We start from the raw sequence: 18,838 nt of genomic DNA, 5'->3' as shown, positions 1-18,838 counted from the left end.
AGTCAGACAACAAAAAAGGATTTATCAACTTCATTTTCTTGGTCTTGAGCAATAATGCAACTATCCAGTTCTTACAAGCTGCAAGACCCATTTTTTACCAAAAATAAATATGCTTTTCAGTTTTAGCTGACACTTGCAAAGCAGGTCACAAAACCATTTTTAATGATTTTTGAATAAGTTTTTACGCATGTCGTAAGCTTACAATACTGAATATAACATATCCCAATGCTGTCTGGAAATCATTAGCAAGTAGTGTATAAATTAGTATTCTTAAAGAAGCCAAGGCAAGTTTGGTAACAAACTTCACTGAGATTGTCTTTAGGTAACCAAATTCCAAAACTTTTGTGAAAACTTTGGCTGTAACTTATTATGTTGGACATGCAAAGCATTCATATCCTTGTCTCTATATTAGAGAGACATGGATTTGATGGATGGACCACTTGGTGGATAAGGAATTGGCTGGATGGTTGCACACAAAGAGTTGTGGTCAGTGGCTCGATGTCCAAGTGGAGACCAGTGATGAGTGGCGTTCCTCAGGGGTCAGTATTGGGACCGGCACTGTTTAACATCTTTGCCAGCGACATGGACAGTGGGATCAAGTACGCTCCCAGCAAGTCTGCCAACAACACCAAGCTGAGTGGTGCAGTCAACACGCTGGAGAGAAGGAATGCCATCCAGTGGGATCTGGACAGGCTTGAGAGGTGGGCCTGTGCAAACCTCATGAGGTTCAGCAAGGCCAAGTGCAAAGTCCTGCATGTGGCTCGAGGCAACCCCAAGCACAAACACAACCTGGACGGAGAATGGACTGGGAGCAGTCCTGAGGAGAAGGACTTGGGGGTGTTGGTTGGCAAGAAGCTCAACATGACTCATTAATGGGCACTCATAGCCCAGAAGGCCAACAATATCCTGGGCTGCATCAAAAGAAGCATGGCCAGCAGGTCGAGGGGGATGATTCTGCCCCTCTACTCCATTCTGGTGAGACCCCACCTGGAGTGCTGTGTCCAGCTCTGGGGCCCCCAACGTAAGAAAGACATGGAACTGTTGGAGTGGGTCCACAGGAGGGCCATGAAGATTATCTGAGGGCTGGAGCACCTCTGTTGTAAAGAAAGGCTGAGAGAGTTGGGGTTGTTCAGCCTCGAGAAGGCTCCAGGGAGACCTTATAGCAGCCTTCCAGTACCTGGAGGGGGCCTACAAGAAAGCTGGGGAGGGACTTTTTACAAGGGCTGATAGTGGCTGAACAAGGGCTTTAAACTGAAAGAGGGCAGATTTAGATTCACTGAAACTCAGACCACTGCTTCCTTCCACTACCTGGGCTCACAGGAATATACATTGTCCAGATAGGTGGTAGGTGCCCTATCCCTGGAAACATTCAAGGTCAGGCTGGACGGGGCTCTGAGCAACCTGATCTAATTGAAGATGTCCCTGCTCACTGCAGGGGGGCTGGACTAGATGACCTCTAAAGGTCTCTTCCAACCCAAACTATTATATGATTCTGTAAGAAATGCTTCACTAGGAGGGTGGTGAGGTGCTGGAACAGGTTGCCCAGAGAAGTTGTGGATGCCCCACACCTGGAAGTGCTCAAGGCCAGGCTGGATGGGGCTTTGAGGAACTTGGACTGGTGGAAGGTGCCCCTGCTCATAGCAGGGGGGTTAGAATGACATGATCTTTAAGGTCCCTTCCAACCCAAACCATTTTATGATTCTATATGTTTCCACCAACACTTTATTTAAGTACCACATAGTTAAAGTTGTTTCTACAAGCAATAATGTATAGGGATGTTGAACTACTTGAGCCTACAACCCTCAGCTATATACAGTGTGAACAACAACAGCACGGCAGGAAGCTGCAATGGCAGACTATATGGCCACATCAGCCAAGAGTAAGCAGAGACAAACTGAAGACTCGGACACCTATCTGCTTGCCTGTATTTAACATGTAAGCCTCAGTTACTACTTAAATGTTTATCAGAGGCACAGGGAACAGAGCACTGCTTAGAGAGGAAAGGGATTTAAGACAGAGGCTGCACAAAGTGAATCTTTGTGGGAGGATAAAATGGAATTAAAAAAGTATAAAATATTGAAGAACAGAAAAAAAACCGATGGAAGTTTAAAGGGGGAATTAATTTGATAATTAATTTGATGTTCCTTGCAGCAGCTCTGTGCAATTATGACAGGCTGAAAAGCACCTAACAGGAATACAACACAAGAACAGTTTTGCAGACGAGTTCATTTTCTGTTCTGGATAAGTTATAGAGAAGCCTCAGATGCTTTAGTTATGCCAGACATCTCCCACGAGAGGTATTTTTAAACAGTAATGCTATTACATATTTCTACATGAATGTTCCCATCTCTATTAACAGCAAGAAGTTTCAGAAAAGCCTTCTTTTAACAAACACAAAATATTTGCTGTCCCTCAGTTAAGATAAGAACTTCAAGTTATTACTTGACATAATTGATTCAAGTTATTGTAACTTGATTCATGTTATTACTGATCAAGTAATAGTTTCATCAAGAATTTGTGGAAAGAGTACACTTTATGCCCAACCTCACATAGGAGGATTTGTTTCAGAACAGAAATCGGTCATGACTCCCATCCCACTGCAGTAAGGCAATTTCAAAAATACCAGGGAAACAATTTTCCTACAATAATCTCCAGATGTACCTAAATAATAAAAATGTGTATTTACTGTACAGAGTGCAACAACAGATGTGTCAGTTCACAGTACCTCCATGTTTGGTTGCCACACTATCTCCTGAGGCCGATGGTTCCAGGAATCTGCTTGATCCAAGAGAGAAGCCTGCCCAGGATAAATGCTGCCTGCCATGGCTGGTATCCCATGAGAACCAGGGTAGCCAGACACCTTTAGGGGGAAGAAAAAAAAAAAGAAAAAAGAAGAGTTACATAAGTAAGACCTGTGCTTCCCCATAATTAATAGCTCCCCCCCCCTCTCAAGGGAGCAAATAGCACAAAAACAACTCAAATCAAGCAGTCACTGAGAGGGAGGAGGAGGAGGGGAAGCAACAACAGAAGAAAGAAGCCAAGCCAAAATGTGACACAAAACCTGTTCTTTAAGGCTTTGAGGATGCCTATCGGAACATAACAATAACTACCTGAGGATAACTATAACTATACAGAAACATATGGAAATAAAACTGTGACTTCTGAGGATAACTGTAACTATTTGAGGAAGCTTATCAAACCAGCCGCATTAGAAAATATGTTTTAACCTCTGCAGCCAAGAAGATCAAAGTCCTCTGATGAACAAAAATAAACCTTTTGATACATCTGTAAGAGCTACACATGCAGAGCTCATTCTCAAGTTAATAGGAGCCTGCACAGATCACCCTACAGAGCCATGTAAAAATGTACCCCCTAGTGTATCTTACGAGCTTAAGTCTTGAGTGACAGCATGTAATTAGTGTGGTTAGCTGCACGGCCTGAGAACTTCCCTACAGGAAAATCCAAGTAGTTTTAATGATCCTGAAGTACACATTAAAACAATTAAAACCTCCCCCTCTCCATGGAAAAAACAAATTTTGACTGAGACTGCTGTATATGGCTGTGGCTCTGAACAAACCCAAGAATGCTTTAAGTACTTTCATGACAAACTTTTGCTTTAAATTTCTTCAGCAGTGTTAGGAAGAAAAGCAAAACCTGTGGGTATACGATGTGGTAGATCTAAAGGTGCGTATCGGCCAACGGAAAATAAAAATGTTTCAGAGAATCATCAGGGAGCAGAGTACCAATAAGCCCAAGGAAAGTCAACTAGATAATGCCATTTTCTAAGGCAAGTGATTTTATAGCTTAGCACAAATTTTAACACGAACACCATATCCTTTCAATAAACATGAAAATGTCTGATGTGTTTCATTGTAGTTTTAGAAATCTGAGCACCATATCAGGTATGAAAATATCTGCCATCTGGAGTAAACCTACCAGGTTCAGTTTGGGGTTTGTTCTGATGTAAACCAAAAACCATTTACCAGAACCAAATGAAAATAAACCACATAAGAAGTAAATCAACCCCACCAGCTGCGACTGAGTTACAAACCCCACATTTGAAAAACTACATGCGCAGTGTTAAATGTAATACCTGGTAATGATTTGGCTGTACCATATGTTGTGGACTCGGGTAAAATCCTTCACTGGATCTCGGACTGGGGTAACCAGGCCTACTGGGCTGTAAATGTAAAGGAATTTTTAGAGTCTTTAGAAACAGAAAACTATAACCAGAAAATTACTCCTTGGTGAGACATTTGCAGGTGGTGTACCACAAAAGCAAGCTCAACCTCCCCCTCCCCCCAAAATAAATATTCTGAAATGATTAACATTTTTTTTAACAACTAAAATTAAGTTTTCCTCCATTTTTACTTGGAAATGGAAGCAGCTGAATTGTTTGCTAGGTATGTCAATAAATAATGCTTGCTCTGTGAATTCTTTATACATATTTAATTGCTTGCACTAAATGACCTGCTCTGTGCTAACTCTAGAGAAGACATCAGCTAAGAACATAATTCTTAAATCCAGTTTCCAGGTGCAAATATAGCATTGTTTCTAAGCCCACAATCTGCAGTACATAAAGTTTTGCTATTCATTTGTTGCTTTTGTGACCGTTCCCAGAGGTCAGAACTTTTGCTTCAGTCAGAACACAAATCAAGCTGGTTTGTTTAGCATGAATATTTCCATGTGTTATTCTGATGACTAAAGTTAGTTCTGATAATTAACTTCTGTGTAACTAATTGCCTGAACATGGAAGGTGCTTTTGATCATATTCTGAACTCCATGGTCGCTTCATTATCCGTGCTTTGTTTTGCAACCCGTTCCCAGCCAAGAAAAAACAAGACAGAACTAGCTCCTATTAGAAAGGAGAGGTTAAGAACAGCTACAGACAGTCTTTATCTGACTATCTTGCTTTATTCCGTTCAGGAGAAGGGCCATACTTTACATGTAAACAAACAAGATGTATAATCACAGGAATACATGAGAAAAGTCCCCGGAAATCTGGACAGCACTATTATAAAGAATTGCATGAAAAGGTGTCCATTTTTCTGCACACATTGAACAGATCATCCTTTTGCCAGAATAGTTACAGAGATTTCACACTACTCAAAGAAGTAATGTTGGAAAATGTTGCTCAGAACAATATATTTTTACCTTCCAAGCAGAAGTGTCCCTTTTTTTTTTTTTTGTATTTACCTCCAAAGGTATATTTGTTTTTTTTTAATAAGGAATAGTGCTTCTGGGTGTTTCAGGAGGAGAAAAATTAACCCAAGAGGGGAAACCCCCCCCCAAATGTCATCATTCTCCAAATGGGCTCCTTCAGTCCTTCTGGCAGTTAAAGGCGACCACCACATTACTTTGAGATTGCAGTATTTTATCATCATTTTTTCTATCTTACAGTTCTAACTGAAGTCACTGTGAGATACAAGTAATTTCATCTGCGAATTACTTGAGAACATGTAGAAGTTTAAGTTTATAAATAAAATGGAGTTTAAGCCCTATGAAAACCCGAAACTTGCATCATGAATTGCTGGAAGAAAAAAATCAGTTATCATCGTTAGAAAACTAGATAATAAAGAGATACATAAACCCCCTTATCTATGAAATTCAACTTGTTCAAATGTCATTACCATCCGCATCCATATTTTACAGAAAAAGACTGTATAAAAAAAACCCCGAACAACTGTATCGCATATACAGTGAGGACATACTGACCCCCTCAAAAAAGATATGCAGGGGTTCAATCAATTTCAATCGTAACACATCTTTTGTCAAGTGTTTCAGTTTATACATCGCACCCAAAGCTTTAATGATGGTAATTTCTAATACGGTGTAGTTCATATATTACATTAGTAAAAGGTGTTTATTCTAGTTGGATCAGCGCCAAAGCTCCAAGACTAAACGCATTCTTCAAACAGGTTTTCATAATTAAGGAGCATATTGTTCCTATTTATGCAGTTTATCTGGTTCTGTAACTCAGAACATCATCTGTTTATACCTACACCAAATCCTGCTAGTTAATCTCAGGTGACTAAATAGGCTGATGAGTTGTTTGCTGTTTTTAACTCTAAAATGAAAGGAACAATTACACTGTCCATATTTTTTGGTTGCATAAAGCTATCAAAACGTAGAACCAACCTCGGAAATCGATCAGGCAAAACCTGGATATGGGGAAACTAAACAAAATAAAAGTAAGTTGCCTTCCTATGACTGTTGGGGGATCTGGGCAGCAGAAGGTGCCACATGAGTACTACTGAAATTGTTATCAGCACCAGAGCTTGTGTATACAGCTGCAGGAATTCATCACAAACTGATCAGGACGCAGATAATATTCCACATTACAGTGGTGACTGCACAAAAACAAAATTCTTCAAAAGTTTCAAAATCCATACAAATTCCAAGTGCAAAATAACTCCTACGAGAAGCAGACAAGATATAAAGAGTGCTCAGCAACTGCTGGGGTTAGACTACCGGAGCTGCAGAATACATCATCAACATCCGAACAGGACAGACATGTAATGAAACAAAATGAAGTGTAAACTAAAACACATAAGGTCCTTGGAAGCAAACCCCTAATTTTCTGTCCAAAAAAGGAAAATGCAATTAATTGATTTCTATCCCCTCACTGATGTGTTATAAATCAACTTCACGGTGCTGTGAAAGCTCACTAGCTAACGTTTCATAGGAGTACTACAAGAAAGAAGGATAAAGAAAAGCCCAGGAAACAATTCTGTGGCAACAGTGGTAGCCTTTTGCAAGTTAAACAACAAGAAACAGAAAATCGTTAGTGTGATATTACAGCATGGATCAGTTCTAGTAACAGTTCAAGTAGAGCTGGGTCATTTCAGGCAAGTATTACCAGATGAGGACAAAATTGGCCAGAAGGCGTTGTTTGAACTAACCCGTCAAAGGAGGCTTTGAAGAAATAAATGGAATAAAAAGTTTTTTTTTTGTTTGTTTTTAAAACACATATAATTTGCAGTCTTAGCTACCTTGGGAGGAGCTTCATCTGATCCTCCTGAGTCCCACGATACTGTGACTTGTCGCCTGGATTCCATTCTCATTCGTTCTTCTTGCTGCAGCTTCTCTTCCTCCAGTATTGTACTAAGAAAAACATATTATATTTAAGTAAAACTCCAGTTCAGTGTCTAACAAACCTCTCCCCAGAACTCCCACATTTTTCAGACTAATGAATACTATTCGACAAAGTGATTTGGAACTGAAACACAAACTTCTTTTACTTATTAGGCTTCTGAAAATCAGTATCAGGAAGAAATACTTCTGTAGGATTACCAGCATGCTTTTAACAACAGAAACAGCATCAAGTTTTTAGAAAGCTGTGGTTGATCTCGTACAAAAATTTTTTTACACGTTAAGAGTTCTTTTGATGTGTAATTACACAGAGCAATCCTCAAAGACAATAAATCGAGCAGTTACTTGCACGAAAACTTATTTTTCACAAGAAAATATCCTACTGAACTGCTGCAAAGGTTCAAAACAAACCGAAAATGTTCTTTACTGAAACTCAACAGAGCTTCGGATCACTGGGATCTTTTTTTCTTTTTTAAACAAAGCAGTCAAAAAGCATTTTAAATACTATGTCTTCAGCGCCTACATTTTAGTCTAACCAGGAACACGTTCAGCAAACAAATTTAGCAAAACAGAAATACCTGACAGTATTCACTCAGCTTCTCAACATGCAGGTCAAAAGGCTACATTTTCAACAACGTACGAGACAGTAGTAAAACTAGTTCACTACTTACCACTGTTCTGACTATTAAAAAGACTGTTTGAAGTTCAGCGCGATACTGCTGCCCCCACAGCAGCCTCCTCCCAGTTCTGCCGTGCGGATTATTAATGTTGGATATTTGCCATTTGAGAAATACTCAGAATGAAGCTTTGAAATAGGGAACTGCAAATTTGTTGGAGCTGCATGCCTCACAGATATTCTGGAGATGTCAGTAGGGCAGATTATTTACATATTGATATCCCCAGTGTAAAGATAATCCTGAAAAGGAGCTATTTCAGCTTCTTTATCACTCAGGAGTTTTGAGAAACAAAGCTAGGTTCTGAGTTTATCATCTCCTGTTCAGTCTGCTAAATAACCATCCAGAATTACTCATGCAGGGGATGAGATCAACTACAGCAATCTATTCTAATCTTGGAACTTTACTGCTTATTTCAAGAATAAATTCCTGCTGGGTTGGAGACAAGAACTTTGATTTTCCTTACTCAGCCAAAAAAAGAAGAAAAAATCTATGCCACTTCTAAAAAGCAGAGAAGTCATCTCGTCTCACTGCAACTAAACCAAGTTTATAAGTATTGCTGCAATTCCAATCCATCATTGCTGAAGTAACACAAGAATGTGGAACAAAAACAAAATCAGGCAAGTTATTTGCAAAACTCATCCTGATATAACTACCACGGAAACACGGCTACAGTCTAATGGAGGGAACAAGAGAGAGAAAAATCTTCCTATTTTACCTCTCTTTTCCTTCAGAATAAGGAAAATGAAGGATTTCCTACTTGAACCCATGAAGAACTAGCAAAAAACCACTGCTTTACAGCTAGGTCACACTTCAGATATTCAGCATGCATTTTTATGTAGCACGAGAATCAGTCAACATGCATTCAAGAAATACCTCCATTTAAAAAAACCACAACAAAACAACACAAAAATATCTGCCCGGACATTGCATGAATAAAATATAGATTTTTTTTAACAAAGCTGTTGATACAGCAGTTGCTCTAATCTGAGCAAAAGAACAGGACAGGAGTTGGCTAAAAGCAGCTGACTAAATTTAGAGATGGCTTATTGACAATCTGGGGCTATGGGTATAATTTATCACAGCATGGTCCTGTTTTTCCATAAAAAGGAACAAAATGCCAATACCTATCTGCCTTGCTATCAGAGCCATTTTATCTGTGGTGTCATGGTATTCAATACAATACCATTAATTTCAGTCATATCACTGGAAATGAGAAATTTCTACTGAAACAACTTGTTTTTTCTAACGTAGGCTCAGCTTTTTGCCTTACACCTCTCATTCATCCCACCCTGCTCTTTCGTTGCCTGTGTCACCAGGAGGCCCCTTCCCCAGCAACCCAGTAAGTAGCCCGGTCAAAGGCTGATCAGCTGCAGCAGAATTTGTACTTGGATGCCCTTGAGTACTGCTGACACGAATATAGAATAGAAATGCCTCAAAGAAGCATTACTTGAAAAAAAAACACAAAGCGTATAAATGGCTCACAGAAACATCTTTGTTTTTACAAAGGGAAGACCAATCCATAGAGAGAGTAAAAGCGTGCCAAGAGATATTTTTGACCTTTTCTCAGTGCAGCTGGCTTAAGTACTCTGAATAGTTTATTAGAATTTGCAGAAGGTCAGGGAAGTCAGATCTAGGCATATTTTCCCAAACTGCACATATTTTTAGCAGCAAAGAGGAGCAAGCGGAGAAGTATTTCTATTCATATGGTTTCCCTAGAAAAACTTGAGGTAGTACAGTCAAACTTAAACCATCTTCTTGGCTAGGTTAAGTCTGATGAAGAATCTCAGCTATTAAAAGTTTGCATAATTGATAAACTTCTTTAATTTACAAAGAATCTTTTTACCGAAATTCACATTTTACCAAATTTTACATTTACTGGGAGCTTCAGTGTAGCAATATCTGAAATACTAAAAGGTATCCTTACATTTCAAAAGGCACAGCAATACCAGTGTTTGCTGCTATGGTGGTGTGGGAACCTACAGTAAGTGCTGACCCTGAACAAGCAGCAGCTTTTTTTCTCTCTGTGGTCTCCAGGCATCAGAAATGCAAAGCTGGATGCAGATGAACATATTTTTGCATACTGCTTTAATTTAAAAGCACTTTCATATGGATCATAGATTATTCCTAATGGTCACTGTCAAAGACCAAAAGGCTAATGAAATGTTTTGCAGCCTCCATCATGTATTCCAGGTATGTGCTAAAATATTTTCTTGGCAGGATGCCACAAAAGGAGAGGACTCAAACTACCCTTGCCCTTATTGGTTTTGTTTCTTTTGTTTGTAACGGTTCAGGACCTACATCAAATGCAGTCACAAAAAGTTCAGTTCTCACCAGTCTATTATCTTACTGTTGTCATAAAAACAGACTTTAAAAGCATGAATAAGTATTTATTTCTTTTTTTTTTTCTTTCATTTTTAGAGCTGTATTTAATGTGACCTGCAGCACTGGGATGCTAGTGGGGTCATCCGCTCTGTTAAAACATGTGCTGCTTCATCAGGTTCACCAGCATCAACAGAGGGCCGGACTCACACTCTTACCACAGCAGTGATACAACTGCTCTTTATTTTGCTATTTTTAGTAGAGAGAAAGCATTAGCGGTAGGTACTTTATATAAAATTCATTCAATGATGCAGTAAAAATGTCATGCAATTACATTAGTCTGACAGCTCAAAATGAAAATCCAACTTAACCTCCAACGCAAAAACCCCCAGTTTTAACAGAATTACCAACCAAAGGGACAGTCAGGACCACAGCTCACAAGCACAAGCCTGAAAGCCAACTTATAGGAAAGCCTGAGTACGCTGGTGCTACCTTAGCAAGGCACACCTGCAGCACATTGAATACAGCAAAATATAAATTAAATTTAATAATACATGCATGTATGAGATCCTCTGTGGTTATAGTGAGTGTACAAATACAGTATAGTAAATGTATGGTTCTAGTAAGTGGCTAGGAGTCATTCTGAGGAGAAATGCTGGAAAAGTGACACTGCATGATTTGGGTACATTAAACTCTTTGCAAAGAGACTCTTACATTTACCATGTAGTGCAAGACTAAAAATCTCTTCTACACAAAATCAGCAAGGCAACACGTGCATCCTGATTAAAATACCACAGATCATCATTCTGGCCCAGTCAGTGACAGAGCTGCAAGAGCAGCAGTGTAGCACCTCGCTTCCCTGACTTAATCTCACTTTTACCACCCCCCAAAATTGAAAAAAGGACCTAGGGTGTGAGGAGGAATTGAATTTGGAAAGCCATAATCCACCCATCTGTTTCTGTGTATGCTGTGAAGACTAACTCATCCCTATCCATTTTGGACAGATCAAATACTGTAAAATATCAGGCCTTATTACTACCCTAACAACACTACATAAATTCTACCAAAATCAGCAATTTCACATTGCACAAGCAGCTGCAAATAAAGTTTGTGCAAAACAGATGCTAAAAGCTGTTAAAAGATGAAATGGGAAAAGCATGAAATAACAAACAGAGAACCCATGAAGTGCTCCCATCAGTGCTATTTCAGATGCGGAAAAGAAGTTTTTTCCCAAAGCCATGGACTTTTTCTCATTAAACCAGAGAGGAACGCTGCAGTACTGTATCATTGGCTTCAAGCAAACGACGAGTCTGCTCTCAGCTTGAGAGGACTACCCTGGATAGGATCCAGAACGAGCAGCAGCAACACCACACAGAAAAGGCCACCAGGGAAATGGCTTGTTTTTGCAAGTTCATGGGAATTTGAGTTTTGAAACACAATCTTTCCTAGCTGCCTGAGATTGCCTCATCATAAGGGAATTGGCAACCTCTCCAACGAGAGGCTGACTCTGTCTGTGAGCAGCACAAAGAAGCCCTAAGGACGACTGTGCTGCCTAACTTCCAGGAGATAAAGGTCACCAGTCTGGAGTGACAGAAAACTCTCTGCTTTGGTGAGAAGAGAGTAAAAACTGGATTTCAGGTTGCTGTGGCCCCAGGAGAGCCTGTCCTCTAAACAATGCTTCAAATCTTCCAGTGACTACAGCAGCAAAAAAACACCCACCTCAATGCATTTTTCATCTAGAACCAGAGAACCATTTAGGTTGGAAGGGACTCAGGTCTGGAGTCCAATCCCCTGGTAAAGCTAGGCTCCATGCACTGAGAGGTCAGGCTGCTCAGAGCCTTTCCCAGTCAAGGTTCGAAAGCCTCCCAGCATGGAAATTCCAGAGTTTTTCTGGGTGACCTGTTTCAGAGCTTACCCCCCCCCACACGGAAACATTTTGGTTTGTAACTAACGAGAATTTGCCTTGCTGCATGTTGTGAGTGTTTGTTCTCGCCCTTTGGCTGTGTGTTTCTGAGGAGGGCCAGGGTCTTGGGCACTGGTCTATCCCGTTTATCTGGCAATACCATTCCATGTCTTTCACTTTTTTGCCCTCTCCTCCTCCAGCCTCATGCTGTTACAAGTGTTGCTGCCATCACTCCCTCTCTGGGTACAGCCTACATTTATTTCACCCCCCAACACAATTACTTGTACTCTGGATTTACTCTCCCCTTGCTCCTGAGATACTCTCCCTGCCTGGGTTTACACACCATAGCCATCTTCCTAGCCTCATTTTTTCAGGACTTCATTCTCCTCCATGCCAGTCAGCTGTAAGTTACCAGCACAATCTGACTGGAAATTAAAAAGAATCCTATTCTTCCAGAGGAAAAAAAAAAAGAAAAGCAAAGTGAATTGCCATTTTCCACCTATTACCCAAATCGCACAGCCGTGTCATATCTCCTCCTTGCAATCCCTACCAAGCTTTACTATTCCTTCCTCTGCAGTTAACTCCACACAGTCAATAGCAGAAGCTCTTTGTGAGAAGGGTTACATCTTCCTCTAGCTGTGTAAATTCTTAGTCTACACAGGAGCTCCCAGAGTAACAGACGGCAGAACTGTATGACTTTAAGAAACAGGAAAAAACTTAAAGGTAGCTAAGTTATCTATACAGCGACTCTGAAACAGCATCACAATTACATTAAAATCGTCTCTTTTTTTAACGACTTATGAATTATCTTGTACTATGAACATCCAGTGACAGCACAAAATGGTATTATGACAATAAAACGTGCCACAAAGCACAACTTTGAAACAAGACGTAAGATAAAACGGAAGAATTTCACAATGAATTACAACAAATCCAAGAGTGGATTTACAGTGTACAATACCTACACATTGTTTGAAGCTTATACTGACTTAGGCAAAATAGATACTGAGCACTCATAAAATCCCAAAGGTGGTCAAAAAATATCAAATTTGTCTACAAAATATCTCAGCAGTGTTTCAAAGTTTAAATATCACTCCCATTTTGTGGCTGGTGAAATGAAGATATGGACACTGAAATAAATTATTGCAGAATAAACTAGGGTGTGAATTTAGACTGGTCTCAGAAGTGTGTGCTCGTATTTATTCCAAGATAAGTCTATATCCTGGTTTGCAAAGGGCAAAGGAATTTCTAGTTAATGACGCTGCGTTTTTTGCAGGCTCTGTAACTGCACAGACACAGCTGCCACAGGGCAACTAGTGTGCTCCATACGTTATGAAAATAATTTTCAAAAGCACTCACCTGATGGTTCGTTTATTTAAGAAACAATACATTTCTGCCCCAAAACTGTACACTGCATCTTCGACTAAGTAATCATTCTAAATTCCTTCTACTCCCCTCCCCAAGGATTGTAGCATACATAGCTGAAATTATAAACAAATTCCTAGTAAAATCTTAAGTTTTTCTTGGGAAAGAAAGGTATTTCTGGTTATTTGAATTTATTGCCTAGTCTAATTTCCTCCAACAGATAAGGTCCAGATTTCCAAGAGTGCCAACAACCTGGCTTTCTGAAGATAAAACTTAACACCCTACGTCTTGCATTTTCCATGGAAAGAAAATACTGTAAGAAAAGATACAGAGAAAAGAAATATTTCTGAACAAGGAAACAACCTTTCAGAATTATAACCCTACCTGAGTTGTGCTTTAAGTTCAGTAAACCTGGGTCGTCTGCTAGGGTCGTATGCCCAGCACTTGGTCATAAGGCTGTAGAGGGTAGGAGGGCAGTTTGGAGGCATTGGGAGCCGCTCACCGTTCTCAATTCGCCCAATCACATCATTGTTCTTCACTCCCTGGAAGGGCTTTACCCCATGCATTAGGATCTCCCACATACACACACCTGAGAAAGACACACAAAAAAATTGTCCCCAGTGTCAGCAGTCAACTAAACCTATTAAAAAAAGAAACAAACCCCAATTTTGTACAGCCAAACAATGCAATTTCTTCTGAAATGTATAGCTGGGGAATCCGTTTTGACTTACCGGCTGGCAGCAGAGAGGAGCAATGTGCAGTAGGATTACACACGCAGTATCAAACTGAACTATTTATGAGGAAGCATGACCCACAGCTGGCTCACAGGAGCCTGGCTTCACATTTAGCTACCTTTTATCTATTTAAATCAGAATGGTTGCTCATATTCAAATCTACTTTTTTATGAGGTAGAATGAGCTATGTTTGCTTTTCCCTTTGACTAGTTCCAACTGGCTTGTTTCGACACGTAGAGTGTACTTTCACTTTGAGGGTGCTCTAGCACTGGCATTGATCCAAATTTTTTGTGCTGGAGCTGTAATAAAACAGTTTCTGTTGAAACTATGTTAAAAGCACAAAGGGAAAAATGGTCTGTCAGTTTAGGATTGGCCAGAATGTTCCACACTTCATTTTTCTAACTCTGACTGTACTAGAGTTTTCTTCAAACTATTATAAACCTGCTAAAGTTCATATACCCTTCACTTAAAAACATTCAAATTTTATTTTATAAGGAGGGTGAACGCTTACTTGTCTGCCCTGCTCTTATTTCAAGTCTCATCATCTTTGTTCCTTTATACAGCCTATATTTGTTCTGTCTGTCCAGACCAGCTGTTTGTACCAGTTTGAGCACAGGTGATCAGATTCATGTAAAAACTTGCATATTTAGGAAAAAAGATCAAGGCTTCAGGATATTCCCATTTACTCTTATTTTTACTCAGCTTCTGGTCATATTTTGTAAGCTAGCAGGAGCTATGAAAGACAAATTAAATGGGAATTCAGCATTCAAGATCTGGAAACAGGACATCATGTAGGCTGATCTATGCACTAAGCAAGGATGCACATGTATCACCATAAAAGAAAAGAAAAAGTGAAAATATAAAATAGAACAGCCAATAACGATGTTATAACGAAAAGAAATCAGAAGGAAAAGCAACAGTAAAAAAATAATCTCCGTTATGACTATGATCTAATTTCCTTGTACCTTCATTTCTGTCAGCTTCTTACCAGAGGCCAAAAAACCACAGGAAACTTTAAGCTTACTGAGTAGAAAAAGGAAAGAAAAACACAGAGATGGAAAATGTGCCGGAAGAAACTGTATTTTCAGAAAGTACAGTAACAACAGTGCCAAATATCTGGAAATGATTCATCTACAGTAGTTAAAATGAAACATTGAACTTCTCCAACAGAACACTTAAGAAACCCCACCATTTGGTATTCACTTACCAAACATCCACACATCGCTAGCTGAGGTAAACCGTCGGAAGTTGATTGACTCTGGAGCCATCCATTTGATAGGTAATTTTCCTTTGGAAGCTACAGGGAAGGCAAGACAAGGCAGGCTTTTATTCCTGTTACTGAGTTTAAACATAGATTTTGTTCTCAGTGAAATAATTCATAGGCAAACCCCATCTCCAGTGAAGCACTTTGACTATCAACAAGAGATTTCTGCACTGTCTGACCAGTTCTGCTGGTAGTCAGCTCTATCTAGAGAGAAAAGCAGCACTTTTCCTAAATATTCAGACTGATCAACCTCCTTTAAGTTAATTTTTATTTCAAGATGCAACTATTGCAGCTCAGAAGGTACTGGCACCAAATCTGAAGCTGTCACAGAACCTCAGCAAGGGAGTAGGTGTTTTTAAATGATTCATAAAAAAAAGGTAGGTTGTTCAGCCTTACATAAAACAGAATAAAGAACCCACAAAACCCAAAATAATCCCCCAAACCTCCCAAAAAAGCCCCCAAAAGCACAACAAGAAATGATCATGTCAAAAATATTACCCTTCTCCTCTCAGCAATTAAAACAACGATATGTAGCTCACAGTGATGCAAGACACATGAAACACGGAAACATAATGTAGCGTAAGGGGACAGATAAAGGATATTTTAAAATATATGACTGAAACTAGAAATATATTGAAGATTAGATTTATGAATACATGGTTTCATAATATACCCCACATTTCAAATGCTACTGTTTGGCACCCTACAGGCAATCTCTACTCTCCTGCTGTATTTCCCATCTACCAGGCACTGCAGGACATCTCACAGCTGCTGGAGCCACTTAAGATCAGTAATCCATCCAAAGAGGGGAAAAAAGTAGGCTTCAAAGACTTTTTTGTACTGAACCTCCTTAGTCCAGCGGCATCTGAAATATGCGGCATACAATGACAGCACAAACTCAAAATTTATCTGTAGGTAACCTTGAACTCATTGTAGGTTACCTACATTATGCCATGAATATATCTCCAACAACATATTATCTCAAACAAGCCCCAAATGTGGATAATCTTCTAAAAATTGCAAAGAAAGCATTATAAGCTTGCCCTAAAAAGTGGAATTTTACTGACACATGAATTTCAACTTTTTGTAACTGAAATGGGACCTTGTCATTCTTCTTCTTAGGCATACATGCAGGAATTTACTGCCATCTATTAAATTGTTGAATAGCATGCCTTTTTATACAATTACAACAGCTAGACTAAGAAAACCTGGTTAATTCCTTTTGAGAACAAACTCAATATTGTGAGAAGCAACTGTGCTCTAACTGACCTGCAAGAAGGATCCAGTGTCAACTTACCTTTATAGTAAGTACTGTCTTCCATGTATCTGGATAAACCAAAGTCACCCAATTTTACACAGTCAGTGGCAGATACCAGCACGTTTCTAGCAGCAATATCCCTGCCGAACAGAGGAGATGTTTAAAAATTTAAAGTGGTGAAATATTTGAAAGAAATTATTAAAGCCCAGAAGTATCAAATGCCTTTGAGAGGACTGAATTATTTTTCTGGTCATGGTTTGGGTGTGTATGTACAGAAAAAGATGACTACATATTTGTCTATTGATTCTGAGAAGCTTGCAGAAATGCTGCAGTATGTTTGATCCTTATGAGTAATAGCGGTCATCTGAAAGTATAACCATCAATGTCAACATCAGAGGGAACAGTTTTATTCTTCATCTATTTAAAAATCACAGGCTAACAATTTCTGGCAATTAGGAAAGAAGAAAATCTGCCTCCTGACCCTGCAAAGGGAAGTTATCGGGTTAAGGTCTCAGTCCTGTAAGAGGCTTCCTAAGAAGGAGCTTGGTTTTCAGTGATGCCACAGGGATTATGAAAAGACCTGGGCATTTTTCTCTTGCAGTTTCCCAGGTGAGACAACCCACCTTATGTGTCTGTCCGTTCTGGATTTCAGCAGGCTTGACTAAGTATTGACAGGTTTAGCTTTGAGCAGTTAAGTACAGCAAACGTAGTGGTGCTACTTTCTCCCATTTCAGTACAGTATAAGTTGTATTTTGAAATTTGATTGCTAAAGTTAAAATAAACAGCTGCTTGGCCAAAATTCAAGTATCTGTAACAACTGTAAGGGACTGTTATTTACAGTGTTTCAATAGACATATCTGTGTATATATACATACCTAGTACTTACATATACATGTGTTCATATATACAATATCTACAACACATATACAGAATTTGAACATAACACAAGTAAGACATTCAAGTTCAAAATGAAATGGTATATGATAACTGGAGTGCTGTGAACTTTTAACTGTATGCAATAAGAGGCTAAAGCCAGTCTCCTCTCCCTAGGAGGCTCATGCTCAAATTCAAGGGAATGAAATTCAAAATACACCTAGAAGTAAATTTACATTCACTTTCTGGTTAAGCAAGTGCTTGTATATTATAAATACTTTGTTCTCCCTGTTCTTTACTTAAGAAGCCAGCTGGCCCTTGCTTTGCTTTTCTGTATTTGGAATATTACAGCTTCAAAAATATTGTAACCACAGAGCAACAACTCAGCTGCAAGCTACTATGATTAAAACCCAGCACCCTCTCCAACTCAATGCCGGAGTGGGCCAGCAGGTGTCACTCTTGAAAAGGGTGTAATTTTGGTGGCAGCATCTGAAAAAATGACATACTGGTATAGAGCCTGCCATAAAATAAGTAAGTGGGTTTCAGGAGTTTCAAACTAATGCTGCTACACATTCATCATAAGTCAAGGAAAAGACACACAAAAGGAAGGCTTCAAAGAATCAAACTGTGTGTTGTAAGTGTTTTGCCTTCCCTTGAGCAAGTGTATCTAATAGCCAGAATACTGCCAGTCAAAAATCTGGTAATGTAGGACACCTCGTATGCCCTCAGATTCCAAGTAGTTACATATAAAAACACACACGTACACATATATGCGTACAAAATCTTACCTATGTACAAATCTTTTGCTCTCTAAGTATGCAAGTGCTGTGCTAAGCTGGTAAGCGTAGAGTATCAGAGAGGCCAGATCCAAGCTGTATTTTCTTACTTGCAAAAACGATCTCAACTTTTTGCACAAAGAAGGAAAAAAAGGAAAGAAGTTAGGACAAAAAAGTAATAAATTTGAAGAAGGCACATCTCAAATTGTAAAGTTTATGTGAGAATCAATGGCTATGCTTTCCCTTAAGGCTGGATGAGGAAAAAAAAATCACTTGCTATGAAGAAATTTGGCTTTGGGTTAAATTCAAGCAGTTATTTCTACATGAAAACTGTTAGCCAAACAAAAAACCAAACCAAACCAACAAACAAATTAGTGCATTGCTTTCAGGCTCCTTTTGAAGACTGAGAGCACGTGCTGCTCCCATTCCAGAGTAAAGAACTCCTTGACTTTTTATGCATTCTTCTCTTAAGAACTGCACATGTTTTCAGCCTAAATAAAATCAGACCAAAACAGTACGTGGCCAGTCTGACCACGGATCAGACGGAAGCATTAATTTTATTCTACATTTGCTAAAA

General features: G+C 39.3%; 1 protein-coding gene across 6 annotated transcripts in view; it reads right to left on the bottom strand.

Moving 5' to 3' along the window:
* The window catches only part of PTK2 (protein tyrosine kinase 2), a 233,649-nt gene that overhangs the window by 24,996 nt on the left and 189,815 nt on the right, over positions 1–18,838 (bottom strand). For all 6 annotated transcript variants that reach the window (XR_010371361.1, XM_064442021.1, XM_064442023.1 and 3 more), the window contains 7 exons: positions 18,274–18,389; positions 16,652–16,752; positions 15,298–15,387; positions 13,741–13,945; positions 6,993–7,104; positions 4,094–4,180; positions 2,726–2,860 (listed from right to left, as the gene is read on the bottom strand). Coding sequence is in view for 5 of the 6 variants with exons in the window: in XM_064442021.1 (XP_064298091.1) it covers positions 2,726–2,860; positions 4,094–4,180; positions 6,993–7,104; positions 13,741–13,945; positions 15,298–15,387; positions 16,652–16,752; positions 18,274–18,389 (846 nt within the window). In the remaining variant the exon portion in view is untranslated. The remainder of the gene's footprint in view (positions 1–2,725; positions 2,861–4,093; positions 4,181–6,992; positions 7,105–13,740; positions 13,946–15,297; positions 15,388–16,651; positions 16,753–18,273; positions 18,390–18,838) is intronic.

Source organism: Phalacrocorax carbo, chromosome 2, assembly GCF_963921805.1.
Source record: "Phalacrocorax carbo chromosome 2, bPhaCar2.1, whole genome shotgun sequence".
In the NCBI taxonomy this organism is placed as follows: Eukaryota; Metazoa; Chordata; class Aves; order Suliformes; family Phalacrocoracidae; genus Phalacrocorax; species Phalacrocorax carbo.
Note: the sequence above shows the minus strand (reverse complement) of the source record. Positions and strands in the feature narration are given on the sequence as shown.